Source organism: Priceomyces carsonii, assembly GCF_900007245.1.
Source record: "Priceomyces carsonii strain CBS4050 genome assembly, scaffold: Debaryomyces_carsonii_scaffold_1, whole genome shotgun sequence".
Taxonomy (NCBI): domain Eukaryota; kingdom Fungi; phylum Ascomycota; class Pichiomycetes; order Serinales; family Debaryomycetaceae; genus Priceomyces; species Priceomyces carsonii.
This window is the reverse complement of record NW_026946674.1, coordinates 608,093-630,554: the sequence shown is the minus strand read 5'-3', so window position 1 is coordinate 630,554 and position 22,462 is coordinate 608,093. Positions and strand designations below refer to the sequence as shown.

Here is a 22,462-nt window from a genome sequence, read left to right as displayed (position 1 = left end):
CATGGCAGATCAACACATTTCTGATAATTTAGATTCGGAGGGATCCAAAAAACCCAAGAATTTGCATATTGCTCATAGACGTTCACCTAGTGAATTGACTACATTGATGGGTAAGTTAAATATTTAAAAAACGAAATTATATTTCAAAATACTAACCTCTATAGTGGAGCAATACAACCTTCAACGTCAATTGGAACAAGTACAAGCTCAGCAGAAGCAAATCTTACAACAACAACAATTATCTCAACAATACGCGTATAATCTTCAGCCTTCTGAATTTGCTCCACCACCGTCTAATTTCCGTGGGCATTCAAGGTCCTCTTCTACTAGCTCGAATAGTGGTGGGTCAGGCAGTGGACACAGAAGGACAGGTTCATCAAACAACGCAGCTCAGGGTCATAACAGAAGACACTCTTTAGGGTTAAGCGAAGCCATAAAGGCTGCTGCAAATCAGAGGCAAAGTAATAGATCATCTTTGAGCCCTTCGAATACCACCAATGCAGTGGAGCCCGAAAATTCTGGTTCTTTCAAGTTTCCGCCGAGTTCTAGCCCTGAAACAGACAGCAATGATTCCATGAGTCCACCCTCAACGTCGCTGCATAACAGATCTCGATCATTAGCATATGGACAACAGTCTTTTAAGTTTCCGCCTGAGAACTTGCTACCTCCGACGCCGAATATTTCAATCAGTCACAGTCCTGAGCGTGGTCATCAAAGAAGGGGCTCCCACTATCGATCCGGCTCTAGAAATGTTGATCCCAATCTCCAGGTGAATATAAATTCTAATTGGAGGACTCAACAACAGCAACATCAGAGACAATCGACACAATTGGAACCCCCACAGGCATCCTTCGTCCCGGGTCATAAATCTCGAAACAGTTCATACGGTGGTTCAATATCATCGCTCTCTCAATTTATGCCTGCAACCAACAACAATAATGGACGCAAATCATTGTTCGCTCCTTATTTACCACAATCATCATTGCCTGAACTTATACAAGAGGGCCGTTTGGTTACTGGTATTTTGAGAGTCAATAAGAAAAATAGATCCGATGCCTATGTATCGACAGATGGTCTTTTGGATGCAGATATATTTATCTGTGGATCAAAAGATCGTAATCGTGCTTTGGAAGGAGACCTTGTGGCAGTAGAATTATTGGTGGTTGATGAGGTTTGGGAATCGAAGAAGGAGAAGGAGGCAAAGAAAAGAAGAAAAGATAATTCTTATATCAAATCCCCAAGCTCTTCTGTTTTGAATGATGACATACATAATGATGCGACTTCGGCTCCTAATTCTGCGGAAAATGAGGATGGTGAGAACGATTCCAGCTTAACGAGAAGAGGCTCTTTAAAGCAAAGACCAACGTTGAAGAAAAATGACGATGTTGAAGTGGAAGGACAATCTTTATTACTAGTTGAAGAGGAGGAAATTAATGACGAGGTCAAACCCTTATATGCTGGCCATGTGGTTGCTGTTGTTGATCGAATTCCGGGTCAACTGTTTGCTGGTACATTGGGGCTTTTAAGACCAGCACAGGCCGCACAAGCTGCAAAAGATAAAAAGAGTGGGAAGGAGCCGTCTGTTCAAACTCCAAAAGCGCCAAAAATTGTTTGGTTCAAACCAACTGACAAGAAAGTTCCTTTGATTGCCATTCCTACGGAGCAAGCACCTGATGATTTCGTTGAAAATCACGAAAAATACGCAGACCAGTTATTTGTTGCTTCTATAAAAAGGTGGCCGATCACTTCTTTGCATCCTTTTGGTACATTAGTCAGTAAGTTGGGCAGAATTGATAATCAGGAGACTGAAATCGATTCTATTTTGAGAGATAATAATTTCTTGTGTGATGAGTATACGGATGAAATGAGTTGTGATTTACCTAGTCCCGATAACGAGCTAGTTAACTACGAGAGAACGAACTATATGAACGATTATATCATTGCCTTCACTCAAACGGGTGATTTCGTCGACCATGCCCTTCATGTCAAAAGAATTTCGGACGTCAAGATAGAACTTGGGTTCCACGTTGCTGATATTTCGTATTATATCAGCCCCGGAAGCCTTTTTGATAGGAAATCAAAAAGGAGGTCTTCCTCTGTTTTCTTGCCCCAAAAGTCTGCACTTTTATACCCGCAAAAGGTCAACGAGACTGTTTCTTTCAAAGAGAATGAAAAGAATTTGGCTATTTCGATAATTTTTGAAATTGATACAGTGACATTCGAAGTTGAGGATCTCTATATTCTGGAATCCATAATCTCACCCAAGCAAATTGTAACCTACGATGACTTTGATCAAATTTTAATGGGCAAGGATGTAGAGACTATATCGTCTGCTACCTCTGACTATGTGAAGACATTTAGCTTGATAGCCAAAGAATTTCGTAGACTGAGGTTGGATGATAAAGATTTGGGAATTCAGCCGAATCTTACTTTGCTAAATCAGTTAGATGACGAAAAAGTCAGGTTACATTTGAACATCTTCCAAGACAGTCTTGCCTTAGATGTCATTTCTGAACTTTCGCATAAGGTGAACAACGCTATTGCGGCAAAAATACACGCTAGTTTAGGTGATCAGGCTCTCCTTCGTCGTCATCCAATTCCAACATTACAGAAAATGGAAACTTTTGTTCGGAAAGCTCTGAACTTGGGCTGCAAAATTGATACCACGACATCCTCTACGTTGCAACAGTCCGTATTAGATATCGAAGACACAGTTAAAAGACAATGCGTAGAAACTTTGTTGTATAAATGCATGTCTAGGGGTAAATATTATGTGGCTGGTAAGCAAGATCCTGATTCTTACGGTCATTACTATTTAAATTTACCTTTGTATACCCATTTCACATCTCCTTTAAGAGGATATGCTGTGTTGATTGTTCATAGGCAATTAAAAGCGGTTCTCAAAAATAGGGAAGAAGAAAAAGACTTGGATGCTTTGAAAGCTACTGCCGATTATTGCAACTTTAAAAAAGATTGTGCTGCTAATGCACAGGAACAAGCGATACATTTATTGTTATCACAGACTATCAATGAGTTGAGTGAGGGAGCAGGTCAATTACTTTGTATGGGTACCGTTATTCAAGTATATGAATCCTCGTTTGATGTGTTTATTCCTGAGTTTGGCGTTGAAAAGAGAGTACATGGAGATCAATTGCCCTTAGTTAAAGCCGAGTTCGAAAAGGGAAATAGGTTACTAGAGTTATATTGGGAAAAAGGAATCGATTCTGCAACCTATGTCCCTCCAGATGAGCAGACTTCTCTTTCTTACAGATCTTCAATCAAGAACAAATATCGCGCTTCTGCTTCAGAAGCCGCTAATATCCAAAGTAAGACCATTTTAAAGAGACAGAATATGACATCCGATACGATTACTGAGAAATTAAGTAAATTGAACTTAGAGCCTCCTTCATTAGTGGTGCCCCCACTTAGGTCACATCAAACAAAGGATTCGAACACAAAATCCATGCCTTCTTCTCCAACAAAATTGTCCTTTCCAAAGAATATAAGGACCAACTCGTCCTCCATTATTGAGTCGGATGCAAATGAACCTTATAATGGATTGATGCCATACTTACAAGATGTAGTTACAAGGGTTGAAGGCGAAAACTACATTCAAGAAATCAGAGAATTGAGTCAAGTACCAGTTCTAATAAGGGCTGAAATAGGTATGGCTTTGCCGTGTTTAACTGTGCGTATTTTGAATCCATTTGCAGATCGGTGAGTTGATATATCCTTCGATGTATTTACTACTAATTTTTATAACATTTAATTTATTAAAATTTCTGATTTTCTTCGTTCTTTTAATGTCTCTTTCAACGGTTACAGCATTACAGATATGGCTGCAGAGATATGACTCACGTGAAATTCCTTTTTTTTTTTTCAGTTTTGACTTTCCCAAGTATATGAATATACGATTACATATTATTGGCCAAATACGAAGTAGTTATCGCTAATTCTTGTTAACAAGAGAACATGAGTGAACATAGACCATCATCAGGGGAAAAGATTAATGGAACTTTTGTTCCTAAACCGATCTTGCCAATGAAACGCTCTAGATTAACGGGATCTAGCGATTTTGAAGATAGGGCAGGCACTCCTTTGCAAACTAGGGTTGCCTCACCATGCACTTTAAATCCTCCTATAGATAGTGATGGATTATCGTGGCCTTCGAAGGGTGCTAGGTTAAGGATTGATCTGACCCCAGAAGAAGCAGCGTCAAGAGAAAAGCGTATTGCTGATGCCGTTCGGACTATCTTGAATGAGTTAGGTGAGGATGTAGGTAGAGAAGGTTTGATAGAGACACCGGAACGTTATGCCCGTGCAATGCTTTACTTTACTAAAGGGTATGAGGATAATATCAGAGATGTTATCAAAAGAGCAGTTTTCGAAGAAAACCACGATGAAATGGTCATTGTAAGGGACATTGAACTCTATTCTTTGTGCGAGCACCACTTAGTGCCCTTCTTTGGAAGAGCTCACATAGGCTATATTCCAAATAAGAGAGTGCTCGGCTTAAGTAAGTTGGCAAGATTGGCGGAAATGTACGCAAGAAGGTTCCAAGTTCAGGAGAGATTAACCAAGCAAATCGCCATGGCATTAAGTGAAATCTTGAGACCAAGAGGAGTAGCTGTGGTTATAGAAGCCACCCATATGTGCATGGTGAGCAGAGGAGTCCAAAAGAGTGGATCATCGACAACGACGAGCTGCATGTTAGGTTGTTTCCGTGATCAACAGAAGACAAGAGAAGAGTTTTTGACTCTTTTGGGTAGAAAATAACCGTTCTATAAGAGAAAAATTTCAACAGTTTCTTTATATATACTTACTGCATTATCATTGACTAAGTTCTTTTTAGTATCAGCTTCTTGTCTCCTTTTTTTAATGAGTTACTTTAATGACATTCAACATATCAGAATCATACTACAATTTTAAATATACATTCCGCATTAAATAAAAGATAAACTATATACATTTAAGTTAAGTGACAAGAGCTTCCGCAGAGTCCATGACCAAACGATCATCTCCGAATTGTCCAATTATTTGAATGCCATGACCTTTGAAAGGAATCGATATAGCAGGTAAGCCTGCCAAGGAAGCAGGCACAACCAAAATATCATTCATATAGCTTATTAAAAAATCTTTCTTCTCTTGATCCAAATAATCTTTCAAGCTAGGAGGGCCGCTAATAGTTGTCGGTGTAACAATGACATCTATTTTATTGTGCGACCTGTTATATTCACTTTCATGTAATAAATTCGACAAATTAAATATGTCATTGAATTCACGACTTAATTTCTGGCGTACTTCCGTTGCTTTGAAATAATGGTTACCTGACTCAGAGGAAATGGTGTAATTCCCTAAAATAATCCTTCGCTTAACTTCTGCTCCAAGAGACTTGGACCTGTTATTAGATATCAAAGCTGGAACCGTAGTTGGAGACGAGTCTGTCGTATAGCCGTATCGTATGCCATCATAACGTGAAAGGTTAGAAGCGCATTCAGCAGTTGCTAAAGTGTAATATGCCAGAAGCAGCTTCTTTATAGAAGGAAGTGATACCGTTCGTATCGTGTGTCCTTTCTCCTGGAGACGAACAATTGCATCTAGCCACACTTGTTTTACTTCTGGAGAAATGTCACTTAAAATCATCTCTTGTGGTATGCCTATTTGAAGCTTCTTCTTATTCAAAGGCTGGTATTTTTTGCGCATATCAGTTGGCAAGGAAGTGGGATCTTTAGAATCATAAGCGTCCAATAAATTAAACACCTTTCGAAGTAATTCAAAATCTTTAGAGAAAATTCCCACAGTGTCCAATGTCTGAGCATATGAAGTGACACCCCATCTTGATATTCTGCCATACGTGGGTTTTAAGCCGATTACATTACAATAACTTGCGGGCAACCTCACAGAGCCACCAGTATCAGTGCCCAAGGCAAAATCAGCCAATCCGGAAGCAACGGCGGCCGCAGATCCACCTGAAGATCCACCAACGATATGCTCACATTCTTCGAATCGCGGATTAATAGTAGGACCGTAGTACGAATGAGTAGTCGATCCACCCATTCCAAATTCGTCCAAATTTGACTTTCCGAGCATTTTATATCCATTCTGCTTCAATAATTTTACCACAGTAGCATCAAAAGGACTCTTGTAGTCTGAAAGCATTTGTGATGCACATGTCAGCGTCTGTTCTTTGGTAACAATGTTATCTTTAACAACGAATGTTGGTCCTAATTCTGAGTCCTCTGTCCGCAGTTCAGAATTATTATTGATGCCAGATACCAAAATATTCCAACTATTCCCATTGGTACTATATCTTAAGCGGCCTATGTTCTTTAGCGGCTGGCTCTTCTGTATCATAAGTGGACTTGGGCTGTAAAGACAATTTTTCAGTATAAAGAGCTTAATAGATAATTTGCTTTTGTGTAAGATTAATCTATTTTTAAGATCACATCGACTTCCATCGACTCTCTTAGGATTGACTAATATAAAAAAGCACCAAAGGAACTACAGAGGAACATCACACAATAAAATGTCAACCCTCGACTTGAGTTTGAAAAAAGGAGCCGACTTCGTTACTTTTTCAGACAACTTGAAAGTGTTGTTGACTCTTAGCGTATTTGGAATTGAGTTGACAATCAAGGATGATGACTCAGAATTGAAGTTGAAAAATACAAAGACGAATTTTGAGCTAACCGAAGCTAATGCAATTGTTAGATATCTTACTAAGGATTTTGAATCAAGTGAGTTAATCGACTATGTAGAGTCTTCATTGTATAAGGCTCTTAGATCTGACGATGTAAAACAAATTATCGGTGCTATTGAGGGTGTGCCTCAGATTACGGACGCCAAACCAACAGCAGAACAGATCGTTTTATTTTCTAGCGTTTATCCCGTTCTTAGCAATGGAAAGTCCCAAACAAAGTTAGATGAGTGGTTCGAAGAGTTTTTGAGTATCTCTCTTGTTTCTGAAGGTATTAAAAGAGCTTTGTCTTTCTCTCCATTAAAAAGACCGACTCAAGAGAATAAGGGTACGCGCAAGTTCAAGTCTGGTCACCTTGTTAAGAAGCAGGAGGAAAGTATAATTCCAAAAGAAGGCGAACGGAACATTTTGGTAACATCAGCTTTACCTTACGTAAATAACGTACCTCACTTAGGCAACATCATTGGATCTGTCTTGTCTGCTGATGTTTACGCCCGTTATGCTAAGAACAGAAATTATAATACTATTTATGTGTGCGGTACTGATGAATATGGAACGGCTACTGAAACCAAAGCACTTGAAGAAAAAGTCACACCACGGCAATTGTGTGACAAATACAATGCAATTCACAAGCAAGTGTACGATTGGTTTGATATTAAGTTTGACTACTTTGGAAGAACTACCACCACTGCCCAAACTGAAATTGCTCAGGATATTTTCATGAAGTTATTCAGACATGGATACCTCGAGGAGCAAACTAATGCTCAGTTATACTGCGAAAAGCACAATTCATTTTTAGCTGATAGATTTGTCGAAGGAACATGCCCTAAGTGTCATTATGAAGACGCAAGAGGCGATCAATGTGACAAGTGTGGTGCCTTGTTAGATCCTTTTGAGTTAATAAATCCACGGTGTAAGTTGGATGACTCTACTCCAATCAAAAAGAACTCGACCCACGTCTACCTTAAACTTAATGAATTGGAGCCTGAGTTGAAAGCTTGGGTAGATAAGGCTTCAGTTGAAGGGTCTTGGTCCAAAAATTCGCGTACCATAACTAACTCTTGGATAAGGCAAGGATTGGAGCCTAGATGCATCACAAGAGATTTGAAATGGGGCACTCCTGTTCCTTTAGAAAAATTTAAAGATAAAGTTTTATACGTTTGGTTTGATGCTACTATTGGTTATGTTTCAATAACAGCAAATTACTTCAAAGATAAAAACCCAGACGACTGGAAGAAATGGTGGCTTAATCCAGAGCAAGTGGATTTGTATCAATTTATGGGTAAAGATAATGTTCCCTTTCATACTGTTGTTTTCCCTGCTTCTCAGATTGGTACGCGTGATAATTGGACTAAGCTTTACCATGTTAGTACTACGGAGTATTTACAGTATGAAGGAGGTAAGTTCTCTAAGTCAAGAGGAATAGGTGTTTTTGGAAATAATGCAAAAGATTCTGGTATACCACCATCTATTTGGAGATATTATCTTGTTTCTATTCGCCCTGAAACTTCAGATGCACAATTTTCTTGGTCTGAATTTGTAACCAAGAATAATTCTGAATTATTAGCAAATTTGGGAAATTTCGTTAATAGGATAGTAAAATTTGCAATTGCTAAGTATAATGGTGTTATTCCCATCTTCGATACTAAGAAAATACCAGATTACGAAGATTTTGAGAGTGATGTCAATAAACTTTTAAGCTCTTATATTGAATGTATGGATGGTGTCTTGTTAAGAAAGGGATTGGAAATCGCAATGGCGATTTCTTCCCGTGGTAATCAATTCCTACAAGAAAACAAATTGGATAACAGTTTATATGATACTTCTCCTGATATTTCAGATGCGGTCGTTGCTGTTGCATTAAATTTAGTATATTTGATTGGTGCTGTCATATGTCCTTTCATGCCCGAAACAAGAAATCAAATATGTGAAATATTAAATGCTCCTCCCTTATCTATAACTGATAAATTTGAACTAGTTTTGGAACCTGGTCACTGCATCGGAAAAGCCCAGTACTTGTTCAAGAGGATCGATGAGAAAAAGATTGATGAATGGAGAAAATTGTATAGTGGGCAGCAGAAATGAACTTTTGCAAAGTTATTATATTAGAAAGTAGCGTAGTCATTAAATTTTAAATTTTATGTACTTATGAAGTCTCAGGAATATTCGGACCTGAATGTATAGAGTCAAAATCATCACCATTCTCATTAGAATTAAGACTTCCTTCGTCAGATTCTCTTAAGATACTTTCGATATCGTCTTTTTCAAAGTGACTCTTTCCTATTTCCCAGTTGTTCAACTCTCGACTATCATTTAAATCACCTCCAGTCATCATTCTTATTAAATTTAACTTGAAATCATCGGACTGTTGTTCAAAGCTTAAATGAGGTCTTTTATATTCGTTCGTATCAGGGGAATGACCTACACTTTGGCCCACTCTTAATAACGTTTCAATACAGGAGTTAGAATTATTGATCAAATATGAGTCGAATGAAAATTTAGAGCTTTGAAACAATAGTAAAATGGTAGATCCACCAAACTTGAAATAGCCCACTTCTTCACCCCTAGATACTGTCTCATTTTCGCCCTTAGTAAGTACAATCGAGCCTACCATCATAGCACCTACTGCTACCATTACAACCGGCCCAAACTCTTTAGTCTCGATTTCGATTAGTATTCTGACATTTTCACCAAAGACATCTAATTTTGACCTTATCGCCATTGGATTTACGGTATAATACTCTCCTTCGATGTGTTTAATTTTTGTTATTTTTCCATCAACTGGAGAATGAAATCTATGGTAATCCTGCGGAGCCAACCTGAAAATACCAATCGAGCAGTTCTCTTGTTCATACAAGTCAGTGTGTTCTAGGTTATTAAAGTTTCCATTAAACAATTTAGCAACAGAGAAATTGCGTCCTTTGATCCACAAGCGTGTGGCACTCTTGACTGAAGTAAAAGCAGTACATCGACAATCTGTCGGCGATACGACAACATTTCTATTCTCAGCAGCCTCGAGAGGCCTTGCTCCTTCTTTAAGTTTTCTATAGAAGAAGTCGTTAAATGTCGCGTACTTCGTAGGATCAGGTTCCAAGCAATCTGACATATCAAGCTTATGGAACTTTATAAATGATTGAATATCATTTTTCAGCTGCGGGCTGTCAAACTTAGCACCTTGTTTTATACTCATCTTTTTCAATAATATCCGAACTCTTTTGGACTTGGCTTTATCTAAGCCATTATAAAGTAGCCTTATTCCCAACCTTACGTGAACTCCCATTTTCTCCTCCAAAATAATACCAGTTAATCTATCCTGGACTAATATGTTTGCTGAATTCCCTCCCAATTGATATTTCCCGTATGTCATTTTAATCAATAACTTGGAAAACCATCTTTTCGTCGCGATTTGAGGAGAAATGTATGAAGAAACTAGCAATTTGTTAACTATGCTCCAATCTTTCGATGCACACAAAGCAACATGAGTTACGATGTCAATATCTTGTTTTTTTGTCAACCTTTTCTGACAACACAAAGGGCACTTTTCTATCTCGAACAATTTTACACTTGAAGCCTCTGAAGAAGTTATATGCTTTTCCAATGAATCTATGATTTCATCAAATGTCAAAACGGCCCCTCCCCAGGGCAGCTTTTGATAGTCTTGAAAAAACTCATTCACAATGTCGTCACTATTCTGACATCCCAAGGTATCTAAAAGTGATATTAGTTCAATGTAATCGTACGATCTACCAGTTTCCTCGACGTGGTATTGCTCAAGTAAAATATTCCAAAATTGCCTTCTCAAATTTTCATAGAGCTCAAATCGGACTCGAATTTTTAGTTGTGGATTATATTTACCTTCATATTTTTCATTGTGGAGCTTCAATGCTAAATTTATAGTTCTAAACTTTGAAGTGTCGCCATGCAGTGTAGTAATTTTTTTTCTAAACTTCTTTTTCTTAACTTGTTGGATTAAATTATCGTCCTCCAAGACCGTAATGCTAGAGTTTTGCGACGGTGAGTCGTAGTCAAGTACAGAATCAGAAGCAGCTTCTAATGGACTCCTTAAGTTTAAGAAATGAGACCCCCTAGGAGTTGCCATATCTGTTATATCTTTCACTGGAACCGAAACTGCGGCAATGTTATCGTGAAATGAGAACCTATCCTTGTCCAAGACAGAAAATTGAATGTTGAAATTCGTCTCGTGCAGTAGGACTTCTAGGACAATTCTTTCGTTAAACAAAGGGTTTAAGGTATGTCTTTTCCAGCTTGTCCTATACGTCTTCTTTCCGAAAGCAATAACAACAAAAGGATCAACATCAAATGATGTTCTAGTAACGTTCCTTAAAGGAGGCAAATCAGAACAAGATACAATTTCTAGGAAAAGAACACCCGCAACGTCTCTGTTGCTGACGGAAAATTTTGCATTAGTATTCTTGGAATTTGAGTTCTTTTTATGAGGAGGCGAACTTTGCAAGTTGGCATTTGCAAGCAAAGGATCATTTACAACATTCTCTTTTGAGATTAATGAGGAAACCTCAGATAGAATACTAGAATTTTCATCAGATACATTAGATAAATTGTCTTTGACAGACAAGAAATCTTTGCTAGAATTCTTTTCTGCAACTTGATCACTTTTCGTTATAATGCTGTGTTTCAAGTCTTTGGAACCCTCATTGGAGACCTCCTTCGATTCTTGACTCTTTGAGGAAGCTTCAATGGAGTCAAGGTCTGACAAGTCTGATGCCATAGGTGGCAGATCGCTGACAGAAGGATAAAAGCCTTGGATATCTGCATGTATTAAGCTGGGATCAGGATTCGAGTAAATAAGAGACTTGATCCATTGCTGATACATCTTTTGCTTTTCTTCTTCTGTGGCTTCTGCGTCGTAATAAGGAGCGTCTGATGCCTCTAACGTTTCCATTTTATTGTATAAATCGCTGTAGTCGTCAGCAGAGGGTGAAACCGTTACTTTCACTTTTGATGAGTTTTTACTTCCAGCTTGTGACAGCAAATCTTTGTCAGTTTTTAAAGCGTTCTTTCGTTTCTTGTCTTTTCCTTTCAACTTCTTCTTTTTGACGACTAAACTGAAAGATAACAATAAAGACCCTGTGATGTAACGCTTGTAACTTTCCTTGGAGTAAAGCTTATACCATTGGAGCGGCTTAGTACTGGAAAATTTGGAATTTTGATAAAATATTTCATTTAGATGAATCCTCATTTCTCCCATGTAGTTCTTATATCTTTTGTGTTTGTCCCACACTGTCAAATACAATACAGGGCAGTAATCATTATATTTCAAAGGTATTAATAATGTGTCATCCCAACTAGGCTGCTTCGTATGAAGCTTTCTCGAAGTCCGACGTTTTACCTTATTAATCAGAGCCACTAGAACAGGATTGATACTCTTCTTTGAAGATTTTTTCACTTCCCCCACCCCAGTATTTGGTGAATCAGACTCATATCCAAAGTCTGGCACTAAATCAGCAGCTCTATTGGCATTGATCTGGATGAAGAGCTGATAACTCGAATTATCATCCAAGTGCACGTTGCTCACCTGCTGTTCCGCCTTACTTTTCTTTAAAACCATGAGGGAAAGACTTAAAATCGTCCAAATTCTGCTACTAACCTCAATTGATCATACGTAGTCTAAAGTTTTGAGTAATGTTGAGGATAATACATATCTTTCGAAGTAATGTTGCGAAGAATGCGGGCCCCCATTTAATCGCACAGCCATATTTGGCAAAGCGAACGCTGTTACACTAAAATTGAAAAATATACTGAAATGAAATACTTATTTCATTAATAAATCTACGACCTTATTTACGCTTAGTCTCTTGATGTCGGTATATGTCTGACCTGTTCCAACAAACAAAACAGGAACTTTTGTCGCCATAACCATATTTATCATTGAACCGACTAAATCTCCAACAGTGTCGACCTTGGAAATTATAAAGAAATCCAAATTACGCTTGTTTCCGAATGCATTGTTAAAATTAATTGCTTGCTCGACTGAGTCTGTCCCAACGAGTGCTTCTCCTACCATAATGATTTTGTCAGGATTAGCGGCATCACCGAATTTTTTGAGTGGTGCCATAAGTTTAGCATTTGAATGAGTTCTACCGGCAGTATCTATCAATACAACATCATAGTTTTCCGCCGACGCAAGCTGTATTGCCAGTTTTGCTGTAGCAACAACATGGTCCCCACCCCCGTATCCTTTTTCAAAGATGTCAATTTTAGAATTGGATGAGTTATTAAGCTTCTTCAAGTTGTTTACATGAACTTTTAGCTGTTCCACAGCTCCTGATCTGAACGTATCACATGCACAGATCAAGACGCTTAAATTATTTTGGAGGAACCAATAAGCCAATTTGGCTAAATTCGTAGACTTTCCAACGCCATTAACACCTACGATAGAAATAACATAAGGTCGAGAAGTTGTGTGACTTCGCTTTATATCGTAAAGTAGATCAGTTGAGACGTTAGGTGTCAATATTTTTGTTAATTCTTCGAACAAGGCTTGCCTATATATATTCATATTGACACCTTTCTTGTTCTCTAGTTTTCTTTCAATCCTTGTAATGATGGTCTCGGCAGTTGGTGGAGCAATGTTCTTAGAAATCAATTGTTCATTAAACTTCTTAGATACGTCATCGAGGTTAACCGAACTACCAAAATATTGCGAAAACTTGCTGAAAAATCCCTTTGCCTTTGAATCTAGTTCTTCTGAAGGCTCCTGTGAGTCTGAATCACTGCCATTATCAAGTAATTCGTTGAGTTCTGAAACTAAAACCAATTCATTTTCGTGAACGAATGCGGAGTTATTAGCTAAGTTTTGAGTACCATGAGACACATCCTCTTGTTCCTCATTTTGCTCAGAGTAATCTAAGACTTTCGAGCTCTCGACTTCTACTATACCAGAGCTATCCCATTTCCTCATCTTTTTTGACAGTTTAGGATTAGCTTTGCCCGTCACATGTGTCGTGCCGCTTGCTTCTGTCGACGATTCCAGGGATTCCTTGGTAGGCAATTGCTGCTCCCTTGTTTTGAACTTCATTAATTGTAAGAACTGGAAATCAAGCAATTTCTTCAACTTCTGTTGCATTTCCTCTTTTGAATATTCTTCATTACTTATTTTGTTAAAAATCTTTATCATCCCCGCTAAGGTGTGCTTGATTTTCTCACGATCAATGGTAGTAACGAGGTCAAAATATATTGCAGCATATACATGCTCTTTGCTGAATGAATAGAAGCGCTTCTGGTTGATACTTTGTGTATGAAAGTCTGGTTCTAACTCGATATCTGTCCCATTGACCATATGAGAAATAAACTCATTAAAGGGACCCACTTTATTATTATACTGATATTCAATCTTACCAGAACCTCGAAATAGAATTAAAGATTGAGACATTATAGCTAAGAAAAGATTTGCTTCCCTTGTACACCCAAGTCGTTGAGTAAATGTATCGCCGCGATACTGTTTCTCAGATAACGTGAATCAAGGCAAGCTTCTCATAAACATAGATTCAATGAAAAAAAAAAAAATAACGTCACAGACAGGATTCGAACCTGCGCAGGCAGAACCCAACGCCTAAACCGCTAAAGCAATAGCAGGGCGTCGCCTTAACCACTCGGCCACTGTAACTGTTTCACAAAAAAGACTATTGATTTGTACTTGATGGTACAAACTTTAATCCCAAAGGAAGCATAATTGAGGATAGTGGACCCTTGAGCTGGTATATCGTTGACTGCATTGGATATCGGTATGAGCGAAGCAATCCTTAAATGGGCCTAGGTTAGTCTCTTCTTTACTGTAGAATTAAAGCCCTACAGACTACGGGTCGCACGACCGCGTTTTCGTATGTTCCAATGAATATTAAAGATGAAATATAGTTTTGTCAAGATATCAGAACATAAGATTGAAGAATCATTCAAACAAGATCTGCTTAGTCTATATTTTTAATAAAGGCTCTTGATTAATAGACTGTGAAACTTTTGTTATCCAATCATATAAAAACATCGGAAGAACAAAAGAGACAGGTCATGGCATATTACCAGCAACAGGTCAACAATCCTCAAAATTTACAATTCTACCAACCCAGCTATTCTAGTAGTTATGCACAGCTGCCTCAAGCTGGAGGAAATATGGGACCTACGTCGTCTTTGGGGGCGATGGATACAGGATTTGGATCTAACATCGATATAAGTGGACCCATGGCAGGCCAGTTGTCCCATGGTTTATTAGCTGCATTTGGTACTTCGGGCTATCCAGGAGAGCCACCCCTTCTCGAAGAATTGGGTATAAACTTCCAACACATTAAAGCAAAAACTCAAGCAGTTCTCAATCCTTTTAATAAGAACATTACCTCCGATATAATGGCAGACTCTGATCTCGCTGGCCCAATTTTGTTTGTTTTACTTTTTGGAACTCTATTACTATTGGCAGGGAAAGTACAATTTGGCTATATATATGGTGTTGGCTTGTTCGGCGTTGTCAGTCTCCATTATTTATTCAAGTTCATGAGTAATGATATTCAGATTGATATTATCAGATCTGCTTCAGTAATTGGATATTGTTTATTACCTTTAGTTTTACTAAGTGTCGTTGGTGTTCTCACCTCTTTGGACAACACTATCGGTTACATATTAAGTGCCATTGCAGTATTTTGGTGTACCTATTCTGCTTCTGGATTCTTTGTTATCGTTTTGAAATTGCATAATGTTAGACTTTTGATTGCCTACCCATTGGGATTGTTCTACAGTGTCTTTGCATTGATGGCAATCTTCATGGAGAAGCCTGATTTATAGTTTTAAATAGAACAAGGAATTGTATATTAATTTCACCTTGGAATGGTACAAGATCGTAGCTCATCACCACACTACTTCTTTAGTGTAAAAATGCGCTCGGGTATTGACACTTAATAATTGCGAATGCTTTCGTACCAGCAGAACGAACATGATTAAATATGGACTGCTTCGGGCTATTAGGTCTTCCCACTTACATTTGCTACGGAATGCTTCGACCAAGCCTTTCTACGTCACATCTCCTATCTTTTACGTAAATGGAAAGCCTCATTTGGGGCACTTGTATAGTATGCTATTGTGCGATACTAGAAATAGGTGGGAAAAGTTGAATCCGGGTAGAAGTTCCTATTTCCTTACAGGAACTGATGAACATGGTCTTAAGATTCAAGCGGCAGCCGAAAGTCAAGGTTTGCATCCAAAGGAGCTCGTTGATACTGTCTCGAGGAACTTCATAACGTTGGCTGAAAAGTTAGACTTAAAGTATGATAGATTTATTAGAACAACAGATCAAGATCATGTTGAAACTGTGCAAGAATTTTGGAGAATTATGTCAGCGAAAGGGTTGATATATGAAGGTAAACACAGTGGTTGGTATTCCATTAGTGATGAGACGTTTTACCCAGAGACACAAATTGAAAGAGTGATAGACTCTGAAGGTCGCCATAAAATGATTTCGAAGGAAACACGAAATGAAGTCATAAAGCTGGAAGAAATCAACTATCGTTTCAAGTTATCACAATTTCAGGATAAGTTGATTAGTTTTTTAGAAAGTAATCCGGGCTTTATTGAACCAAAATCTAAGTATAGAGAGCTTTTAGCCGAACTTAAAACTACTAGCCTTCCAGATTTATCTGTTTCACGTCCTTCCTCGAGATTAACATGGGGAATAGACGTTCCTGGCGATCCGTCTCAAAAGATATATGTTTGGTTTGATGCGTTGATTAATTATATCACAGCTGCTGGTTTCCCAGGAAAGTTCCATCCAAATGGAACTGGTGTCCTAGTTACACCAGATGATGCTATTTGGCCAGCTACTCACGTCATCGGCAAGGACATATTGAGGTTTCATTGTATATACTGGCCTATTTTCCTTATTGCGGCTGGCATAGAGCTTCCTAAGCAGGTTATTGTACATTCCCATTGGTTATCGGACTCATTCAAAATGAGTAAAAGTTTAGGTAATGTAGTTGACCCTATTGAAACGTTTGAATACTATGGTCAAGACTCGTTGAGGTTTTTTTTGGCCGAGTATTCCAACATTGAGACAGACTGCAACTTCAATGAGCAAAATTTTTATTATACGAGAGAGACTTTAATTGGCAAGTATGCCAATCTTATGACAAGGTGTGGTGGAAAATCCTTTAACATAAAAAAGAGTGTTGAACTTTATAAAGAAGGAATGTATAATAATATTGACCAAATCTTGCACGAAAGTAATCTTAGTCATGTCAATTCAAAAGACTTGATAAATCAAGTTGAAACATACACTCACTCTTTGAACAACTTGTTTGATAGAATGAATTCAAAAGTTATGAAATTCGATCTCATGAAAGGTATTCAAGAATGGTGGCAAGTCGTTGAACAAGCCAACCAGATTTTTCAACTGGGAGAACCATGGGCTTATTCGAAATTTTTAAAGGGCTCTGATTTAGGAGAAGATAATAAGAAGAATTACTACCTTCTTCAAAATTACTTTGTGTTTCTAGCTTCAGAGGGTTGCCGCATATGTTCAATTCTAATAAACCCCATCATTCCCAGTCTTTCCACCAGTATTCTAGATCGTTTATCGGTTGCTGACTCTCATAGAAATGCTGATTTTTGTAAAATTGGTCAGGATCTCAGTTATGGAGATAATGCAAATTCGAAGAACCATAAAATACCTATCGAACGCATTCCCATAAGATCCAAAAAAGAATAAATATTACAAAATTAGAAAGAACTGTAAATAGCTATTAGTTAATGGACATAATTTCTCCGTCGTTGAGTTGATGCGTACTGTAGATGATTATATCCTCTACTATCAAAGGGTTACCGCACAAAAGAGATTTTCAAGGTTTTTGCAGATATTCCAGTCACTTAGTAAAAAACATGGAAAAAACAAAAAAAAAAAGTTAATACTTAATTAAGATAATTTAAAGGAGAGAAGAGCTCCATTATTCTCACATATATGCTTCTACTTTTGGAAAGTGTTAAGACTAGCTCGCTTTGATTTTCTTCTATCGACCATAGTGGTAGCAGGTTAAAAATGCGAGTTAAGTTATGTCCTGTATATTGCCCTCACTTCTTTACTCTTTTTGTCTTCGCACTCATATGAACGTCTATTTCAGAATCGGAGTCCATGCCGTGGCATTGACGAACGACTTCCATTACGAAATGACAATACTGAAATGGCTGCAAATTACTTCGTCTGATAAAGTGAGTTAGCAGCATGGCTTTGTGTGTAACCATTTCAATATTCCTCCATAAATTTTTTTTTTTTTTGCTATAATTAAACACGAAATAGCTTCCAGATGTTCCAGTGGATTTGTGAATTCGAACAAGAAATAAACCTTTCTCTCGTAGACATTATGCTATTTTAAGTGGTGTGTTTGAAGACTTCTATCCCTTGTCTTGTTTGATGTATTTGAAAATTGTCTAGAGGTTTGTAGCCCACACGACCTATTTTTGTAGGCAACACTCATAGTTAAGCACTCAAAACACGAAAGTTATTAGTGAATGTATCAAAGACAAAATTATTAGCTCCAAAGCAACTCATATTAGCTTGCTTTAAAGGTGAGGAAGGAAATTTGCATTATATTTTAGTTGATCGGGGATCATTAGAGGATCCTGTATCAAAAAAAAAAGAAGATACAAACAAGAGGACACTGTTTTCTTTGTCCGTACTAAACTTTATCTACGGAAGTGTCACTACCGTCTAACACACAAGTATAGACGCCGAAATCTTTTCTGTTACACTTAAATATAGACCGGAAAGGTATCAGAACATGGCTGGTTCACGAGTACGTCACAGCCACTTGATTGAGCTGGAAAGTGATGCTGCCTCGAGAAGCGATGATGAAGAAGAGAGTCCAAAATTGGCAAAAAGAACTAGAAACAGGCCCAAGTACACAGAAGGCAATTCTCCCGAAGAAATAAGCGATAACGAGGCTAGCGCCAATCCGAGTGAGACTCTGAAGCTGCCTCAATCATCTGGTATTAAATACAACTTTGAGAAGAACGATGTAAAAGCAGAGGAACCTGAAGAAGGAAAGGCAGATTCTGATGAATCTGAAGACGAGGAACCAGATGCAGCAGAACTTGATGATGATAAGGAAGAGGATTACATGGAAGATGACGATGAAGAAAACCAAATTTCAAGATCTAGAGCAAGACGGTCACGAAGGAGCAAACATGCGGCAGTTGTTTCAGATGATTCTGATTTTCACGAAGACAGTGACATTTCTGATGAAGACGAGTTTGTAGAAAAGTTGAAGGAAAGGAACTTTGTAGCTTCTGATGATGAAAACAACTCTGAAGATTTTGGCTATGGGGACGCACCTCCAAAGAGAAAAAAAAGAAGGAGAAGTAGATCAGTTTCTGTTGAGCCTAGAAGAACAAGGATGACTAGGTCGAAAGTCTATAGTGAGCAAGAAAATAACCATGAGTTGAAAAACTCCGAAGATGATGTGGATAGCATACAAAAAGAGATTGAAGATTTGTATGATTCATCTCCAAGTCAGACACCAGTCAAGCATAAACTAAGGGAAAGAGGTAACAAAATTGATTATACTATACCTCCTCCCATTTCAAATGACATGCAAATTGGAAATAGTCCTATCGTTCCAGGCAGCAGGTCGAGGGGCAGACGACCAAATATTAATAAGAATGAATACAGAAAGCTATTGTTTCCGACTGCGGGTCCATTTGGAGGAAGTGACGTTATATCTTTATTTGGTACGAATATCCCACCTGGAGGAATGTCATTACCTGGAATGACTAACACGAACAGTCTAACTGCTATTGGCCAAAATGACAGCGATTCAGACTCTTCTGAAGACGAAATTGCACCAGTAAACGGAGAGGCATCGATAAAGACCTCAAAGAATTTTTTAATTCCTTCAAAAGCAGCTCCTGGTGCATTGATTGACCAGAAAGAAAAGAAGAAAAACAGTCTTAGTGATTCAGATCCATTGGGTGTTGATATGAATATTGATTTTTCTGTTGTTGGTGGCTTGGACAACTATATCAATCAACTCAAGGAAATGGTTGCTCTTCCATTGTTATATCCTGAGCTCTACCAGAACTTCGCCATTACACCGCCTAGGGGGGTTTTATTTCATGGTCCTCCGGGTACAGGTAAGACCTTGATGGCTAGAGCATTGGCAGCTAGCTGTTCTTCGTCTACGAGAAAAATTACTTTTTTTATGAGAAAAGGTGCAGACTGTCTAAGTAAATGGGTAGGGGAGGCAGAGCGACAACTTAGATTATTATTTGAAGAAGCAAAAAATCAACAGCCATCCATCATATTTTTTGACGAAATTGATGGGTTAGCACCTGTGAGGTCTTCGAAGCAAGAACAAATCCATGCGAGTATTGTTTCCACATTATTGGCCTTGATGGACGGTATGGACAACAGAGGACAAGTAATTGTAATTGGCGCCACTAATAGACCAGACTCTGTTGACCCAGCTTTAAGACGCCCAGGAAGGTTCGATCGTGAATTTTATTTTCCCTTGCCTGACATGTCTGCGAGGGCGAAGATTTTGGAAATTCACACAAGAAAGTGGCATCCACCTTTACCAGAAGAGTTTCTTAAGAAAGTGGCAGAATTGACTAAAGGATATGGAGGGGCAGACTTGAGAGCATTATGTACGGAGGCAGCGCTTAACAGCATACAGCGCAAATATCCACAAATTTATGGAACTAGTGACAAACTCAAAGTTGATCCCACGAAGGTGAAAGTAGTTGCAAAAGATTTTATGAATGCACTTGATAAAATTGTACCATCAAGCGCTAGATCTAGCTCCTCAGGTTCCTCGCCGTTGCCTGATAACTTGAAACCTTTATTACAACCACTTATGAGTGAAATAATCAAGAAGCTTGACGACTTGTTACCTGACGCAGGTAGTAAGAAAAAAAAGTTAACTACTCTTCAAGAAGCGCATTACTTAGATCCTACAATTAATGACAGTGATGGTGGTTTTGGGAAACAGCAACTTTTGAAGAACCTTGAAAATTCAAGAGTATTTAAGCCACATTTACTAATTTGTGGTGGCCAAGGTAACGGTCAGCAATACATTACATCTGCCATCCTTAATTATTTAGAGGGATTTCAACTTCAATCATTAGATATGGGAAACATATTTGGCGATCCAACTAAGTCGCCAGAGCTGTGCATTGTTCAGACTTTCATTGAAGCAAGACGGCATCAACCTTCCGTTATATTTATCCCTAACATTGATATTTGGTTCCAGGTTGTCCCCTCCTCTGCTAAGGCTACTTTGACTGGATTACTTAGAAACCTCAGAAGCAATGAAAAAATTTTGTTACTTGGTATATCTGAAACAAATATAGAGGATATTGACCCAGAAGTAAAGTTAATCTTTGGCTTTAACAATTATTCCAACAACGTTGGCTTAAGAAATCCTTCAAGGAGCCAGCGAAAAGAGTATTTCGAGACGATGAAAAAAGCCCTTCTAATGAAACCATTTGAATTCGTTAATGATCTTAAAAATCGCCCCAAGCGCAAACTCAAAAAGCTTAAAGTTTTGGTTGATGAGGTCAATGAGCCTCAGAGTTTGCTGCTTAAAAGACGTCTCAAACAACAGGATTATGAAGACACAAAATTAAAGAATGTTCTTAAGATTAAGCTAGCTGGTTTAATGGACCTTTTCAAGAATCGATATAAGCGCTTTAAAAAACCTCTTATTGACGATACTTTTTTGTATCATTTATTCGATCCGACCGTAATTGATAACCCTTTAAATAACTATGAGGTTTTATATGAAAGGTCTCATGATGCTGGGCATGAGAACATGATCAAAGAGATTGCATCAGGTAAATTTTACTATAACATGGACTTGGACATTATTGAAGAGAGACTTTGGAATGGATATTATAGTGAGCCGAAACAATTCTTGAAGGACATAAAGTTGATCGTAAAGGACTCTATCACGTTTGGTGATCGAGAGAGGATACTCAAGGCCAATGAAATGTTTACCAATGCGCAGTTTGGTGTAGATGAATTCAGTACACCTGAGTTCATTCAAGCTTGCAAAAAATTAAGAATGAGAGAAATAGAAAAACAAAAAGTGCTTCTTGAGGAGCGCAAGCAGTTGGCTGAAAACTTAAAAGCAAATCAAGTGCAAAATATTATTGTGCATGAAGGAGGAACAGGAAACTTTCTGGAAGGAACAAATATGAATGGTACGGCGGACATTCAGGTCATGAATAATGGTGCTTTGCTGAGCAAAGGTAGCGATAATAGTACTTTGGTAAATGAATTTACTCAGACTCCGCTGTTATTGGAATCTGATGTAGCAAATGGTAAAAAAACAGAAGAGACTAATGGTACTGTCGCATCCAGCAATGTAAAGCTTGATGATAAAAAGGAGCTGGATGAGGAACGCGAATCCGACACCGAATCTGAAGCCGAAGACGAAGAGCCACTAAAAGCAGTTGAATCCAAGGAGTTAATATTAAGTGACAAGACTGATGAGTTTTTCGAAAATACACTATTGGAAATAACAGAGAATTACAATATTGAAAAATTAGAAATTGTGATGGCAAAGCTAATCGAAATCATTTGGGACGATAGGGATAAGTGGGATAAAACATCAACCATGGATAAGATGATCTACACTGCCAATATGTTCAGATCCTCTTTTAGCTTGCCAATTTAGTGCAATACTACATGAATAACACTTTTAAATAGAGTATGTATATTATAACAGTTAAAATTTAGGTTATTTCGTAGATATG

At 38.1% G+C, this 22,462-nt stretch overlaps 9 protein-coding genes across 9 annotated transcripts, besides 1 other annotated feature; 6 read left to right on the top strand and 3 right to left on the bottom strand.

Moving 5' to 3' along the window:
• Position 1: 1 nt before the first annotated feature.
• SSD1 (mRNA-binding translational repressor) lies at positions 2 to 3,721 on the top strand (the record flags this gene model as incomplete). The annotated part of the gene is made up of 2 exons (XM_062953310.1): positions 2 to 110; positions 165 to 3,721. 2 exons carry the CDS (start codon positions 2 to 4, stop codon positions 3,719 to 3,721), a joined length of 3,666 nt encoding a protein of 1,221 aa, XP_062807183.1.
• Positions 3,722 to 3,972: 251 nt separating this feature from the next.
• On the top strand, positions 3,973 to 4,776 carry PRCAT00000335001 (GTP cyclohydrolase I; the record flags this gene model as incomplete). Its single annotated transcript, XM_062953299.1, has 1 exon — positions 3,973 to 4,776. One exon carries the CDS (start codon positions 3,973 to 3,975, stop codon positions 4,774 to 4,776), a length of 804 nt encoding a protein of 267 aa, XP_062807182.1.
• Positions 4,777 to 4,974: 198 nt separating this feature from the next.
• On the bottom strand, positions 4,975 to 6,354 carry PRCAT00000334001 (glutamyl-tRNA(Gln) amidotransferase subunit; the record flags this gene model as incomplete). The annotated part of the gene is made up of 1 exon (XM_062953288.1): positions 4,975 to 6,354. One exon carries the CDS (start codon positions 6,352 to 6,354, stop codon positions 4,975 to 4,977), a length of 1,380 nt encoding a protein of 459 aa, XP_062807181.1.
• A 172-nt stretch (positions 6,355 to 6,526) lies between these two features.
• MES1 (methionine--tRNA ligase) lies at positions 6,527 to 8,782 on the top strand (the record flags this gene model as incomplete). The annotated part of the gene is made up of 1 exon (XM_062953277.1): positions 6,527 to 8,782. The coding sequence occupies one exon, from the start codon at positions 6,527 to 6,529 to the stop codon at positions 8,780 to 8,782; it is 2,256 nt and encodes a 751-aa protein (XP_062807180.1).
• Positions 8,783 to 8,843: 61 nt separating this feature from the next.
• PSD2 (phosphatidylserine decarboxylase 2) lies at positions 8,844 to 12,284 on the bottom strand (the record flags this gene model as incomplete). The annotated part of the gene is made up of 1 exon (XM_062953266.1): positions 8,844 to 12,284. The coding sequence occupies one exon, from the start codon at positions 12,282 to 12,284 to the stop codon at positions 8,844 to 8,846; it is 3,441 nt and encodes a 1,146-aa protein (XP_062807179.1).
• Positions 12,285 to 12,488: 204 nt separating this feature from the next.
• On the bottom strand, positions 12,489 to 14,108 carry SRP101 (Signal recognition particle receptor subunit alpha; the record flags this gene model as incomplete). The annotated part of the gene is made up of 1 exon (XM_062953255.1): positions 12,489 to 14,108. The coding sequence occupies one exon, from the start codon at positions 14,106 to 14,108 to the stop codon at positions 12,489 to 12,491; it is 1,620 nt and encodes a 539-aa protein (XP_062807178.1).
• Positions 14,109 to 14,226: 118 nt separating this feature from the next.
• Positions 14,227 to 14,292: a sequence feature (Short protein (PRCAT00000330001, CUM62773.1) was converted to a misc_feature.).
• Positions 14,293 to 14,740: 448 nt separating this feature from the next.
• TIP1 (transporter) lies at positions 14,741 to 15,505 on the top strand (the record flags this gene model as incomplete). Its single annotated transcript, XM_062953244.1, has 1 exon — positions 14,741 to 15,505. The coding sequence occupies one exon, from the start codon at positions 14,741 to 14,743 to the stop codon at positions 15,503 to 15,505; it is 765 nt and encodes a 254-aa protein (XP_062807177.1).
• Positions 15,506 to 15,653: 148 nt separating this feature from the next.
• Positions 15,654 to 17,420, top strand: MSM1 (methionine--tRNA ligase; the record flags this gene model as incomplete). Its single annotated transcript, XM_062953233.1, has 1 exon — positions 15,654 to 17,420. The coding sequence occupies one exon, from the start codon at positions 15,654 to 15,656 to the stop codon at positions 17,418 to 17,420; it is 1,767 nt and encodes a 588-aa protein (XP_062807176.1).
• Positions 17,421 to 18,486: 1,066 nt separating this feature from the next.
• PRCAT00000327001 (uncharacterized protein) lies at positions 18,487 to 22,383 on the top strand (the record flags this gene model as incomplete). The annotated part of the gene is made up of 1 exon (XM_062953221.1): positions 18,487 to 22,383. One exon carries the CDS (start codon positions 18,487 to 18,489, stop codon positions 22,381 to 22,383), a length of 3,897 nt encoding a protein of 1,298 aa, XP_062807175.1.
• Between the last annotated feature and the right edge of the window lie 79 nt (positions 22,384 to 22,462).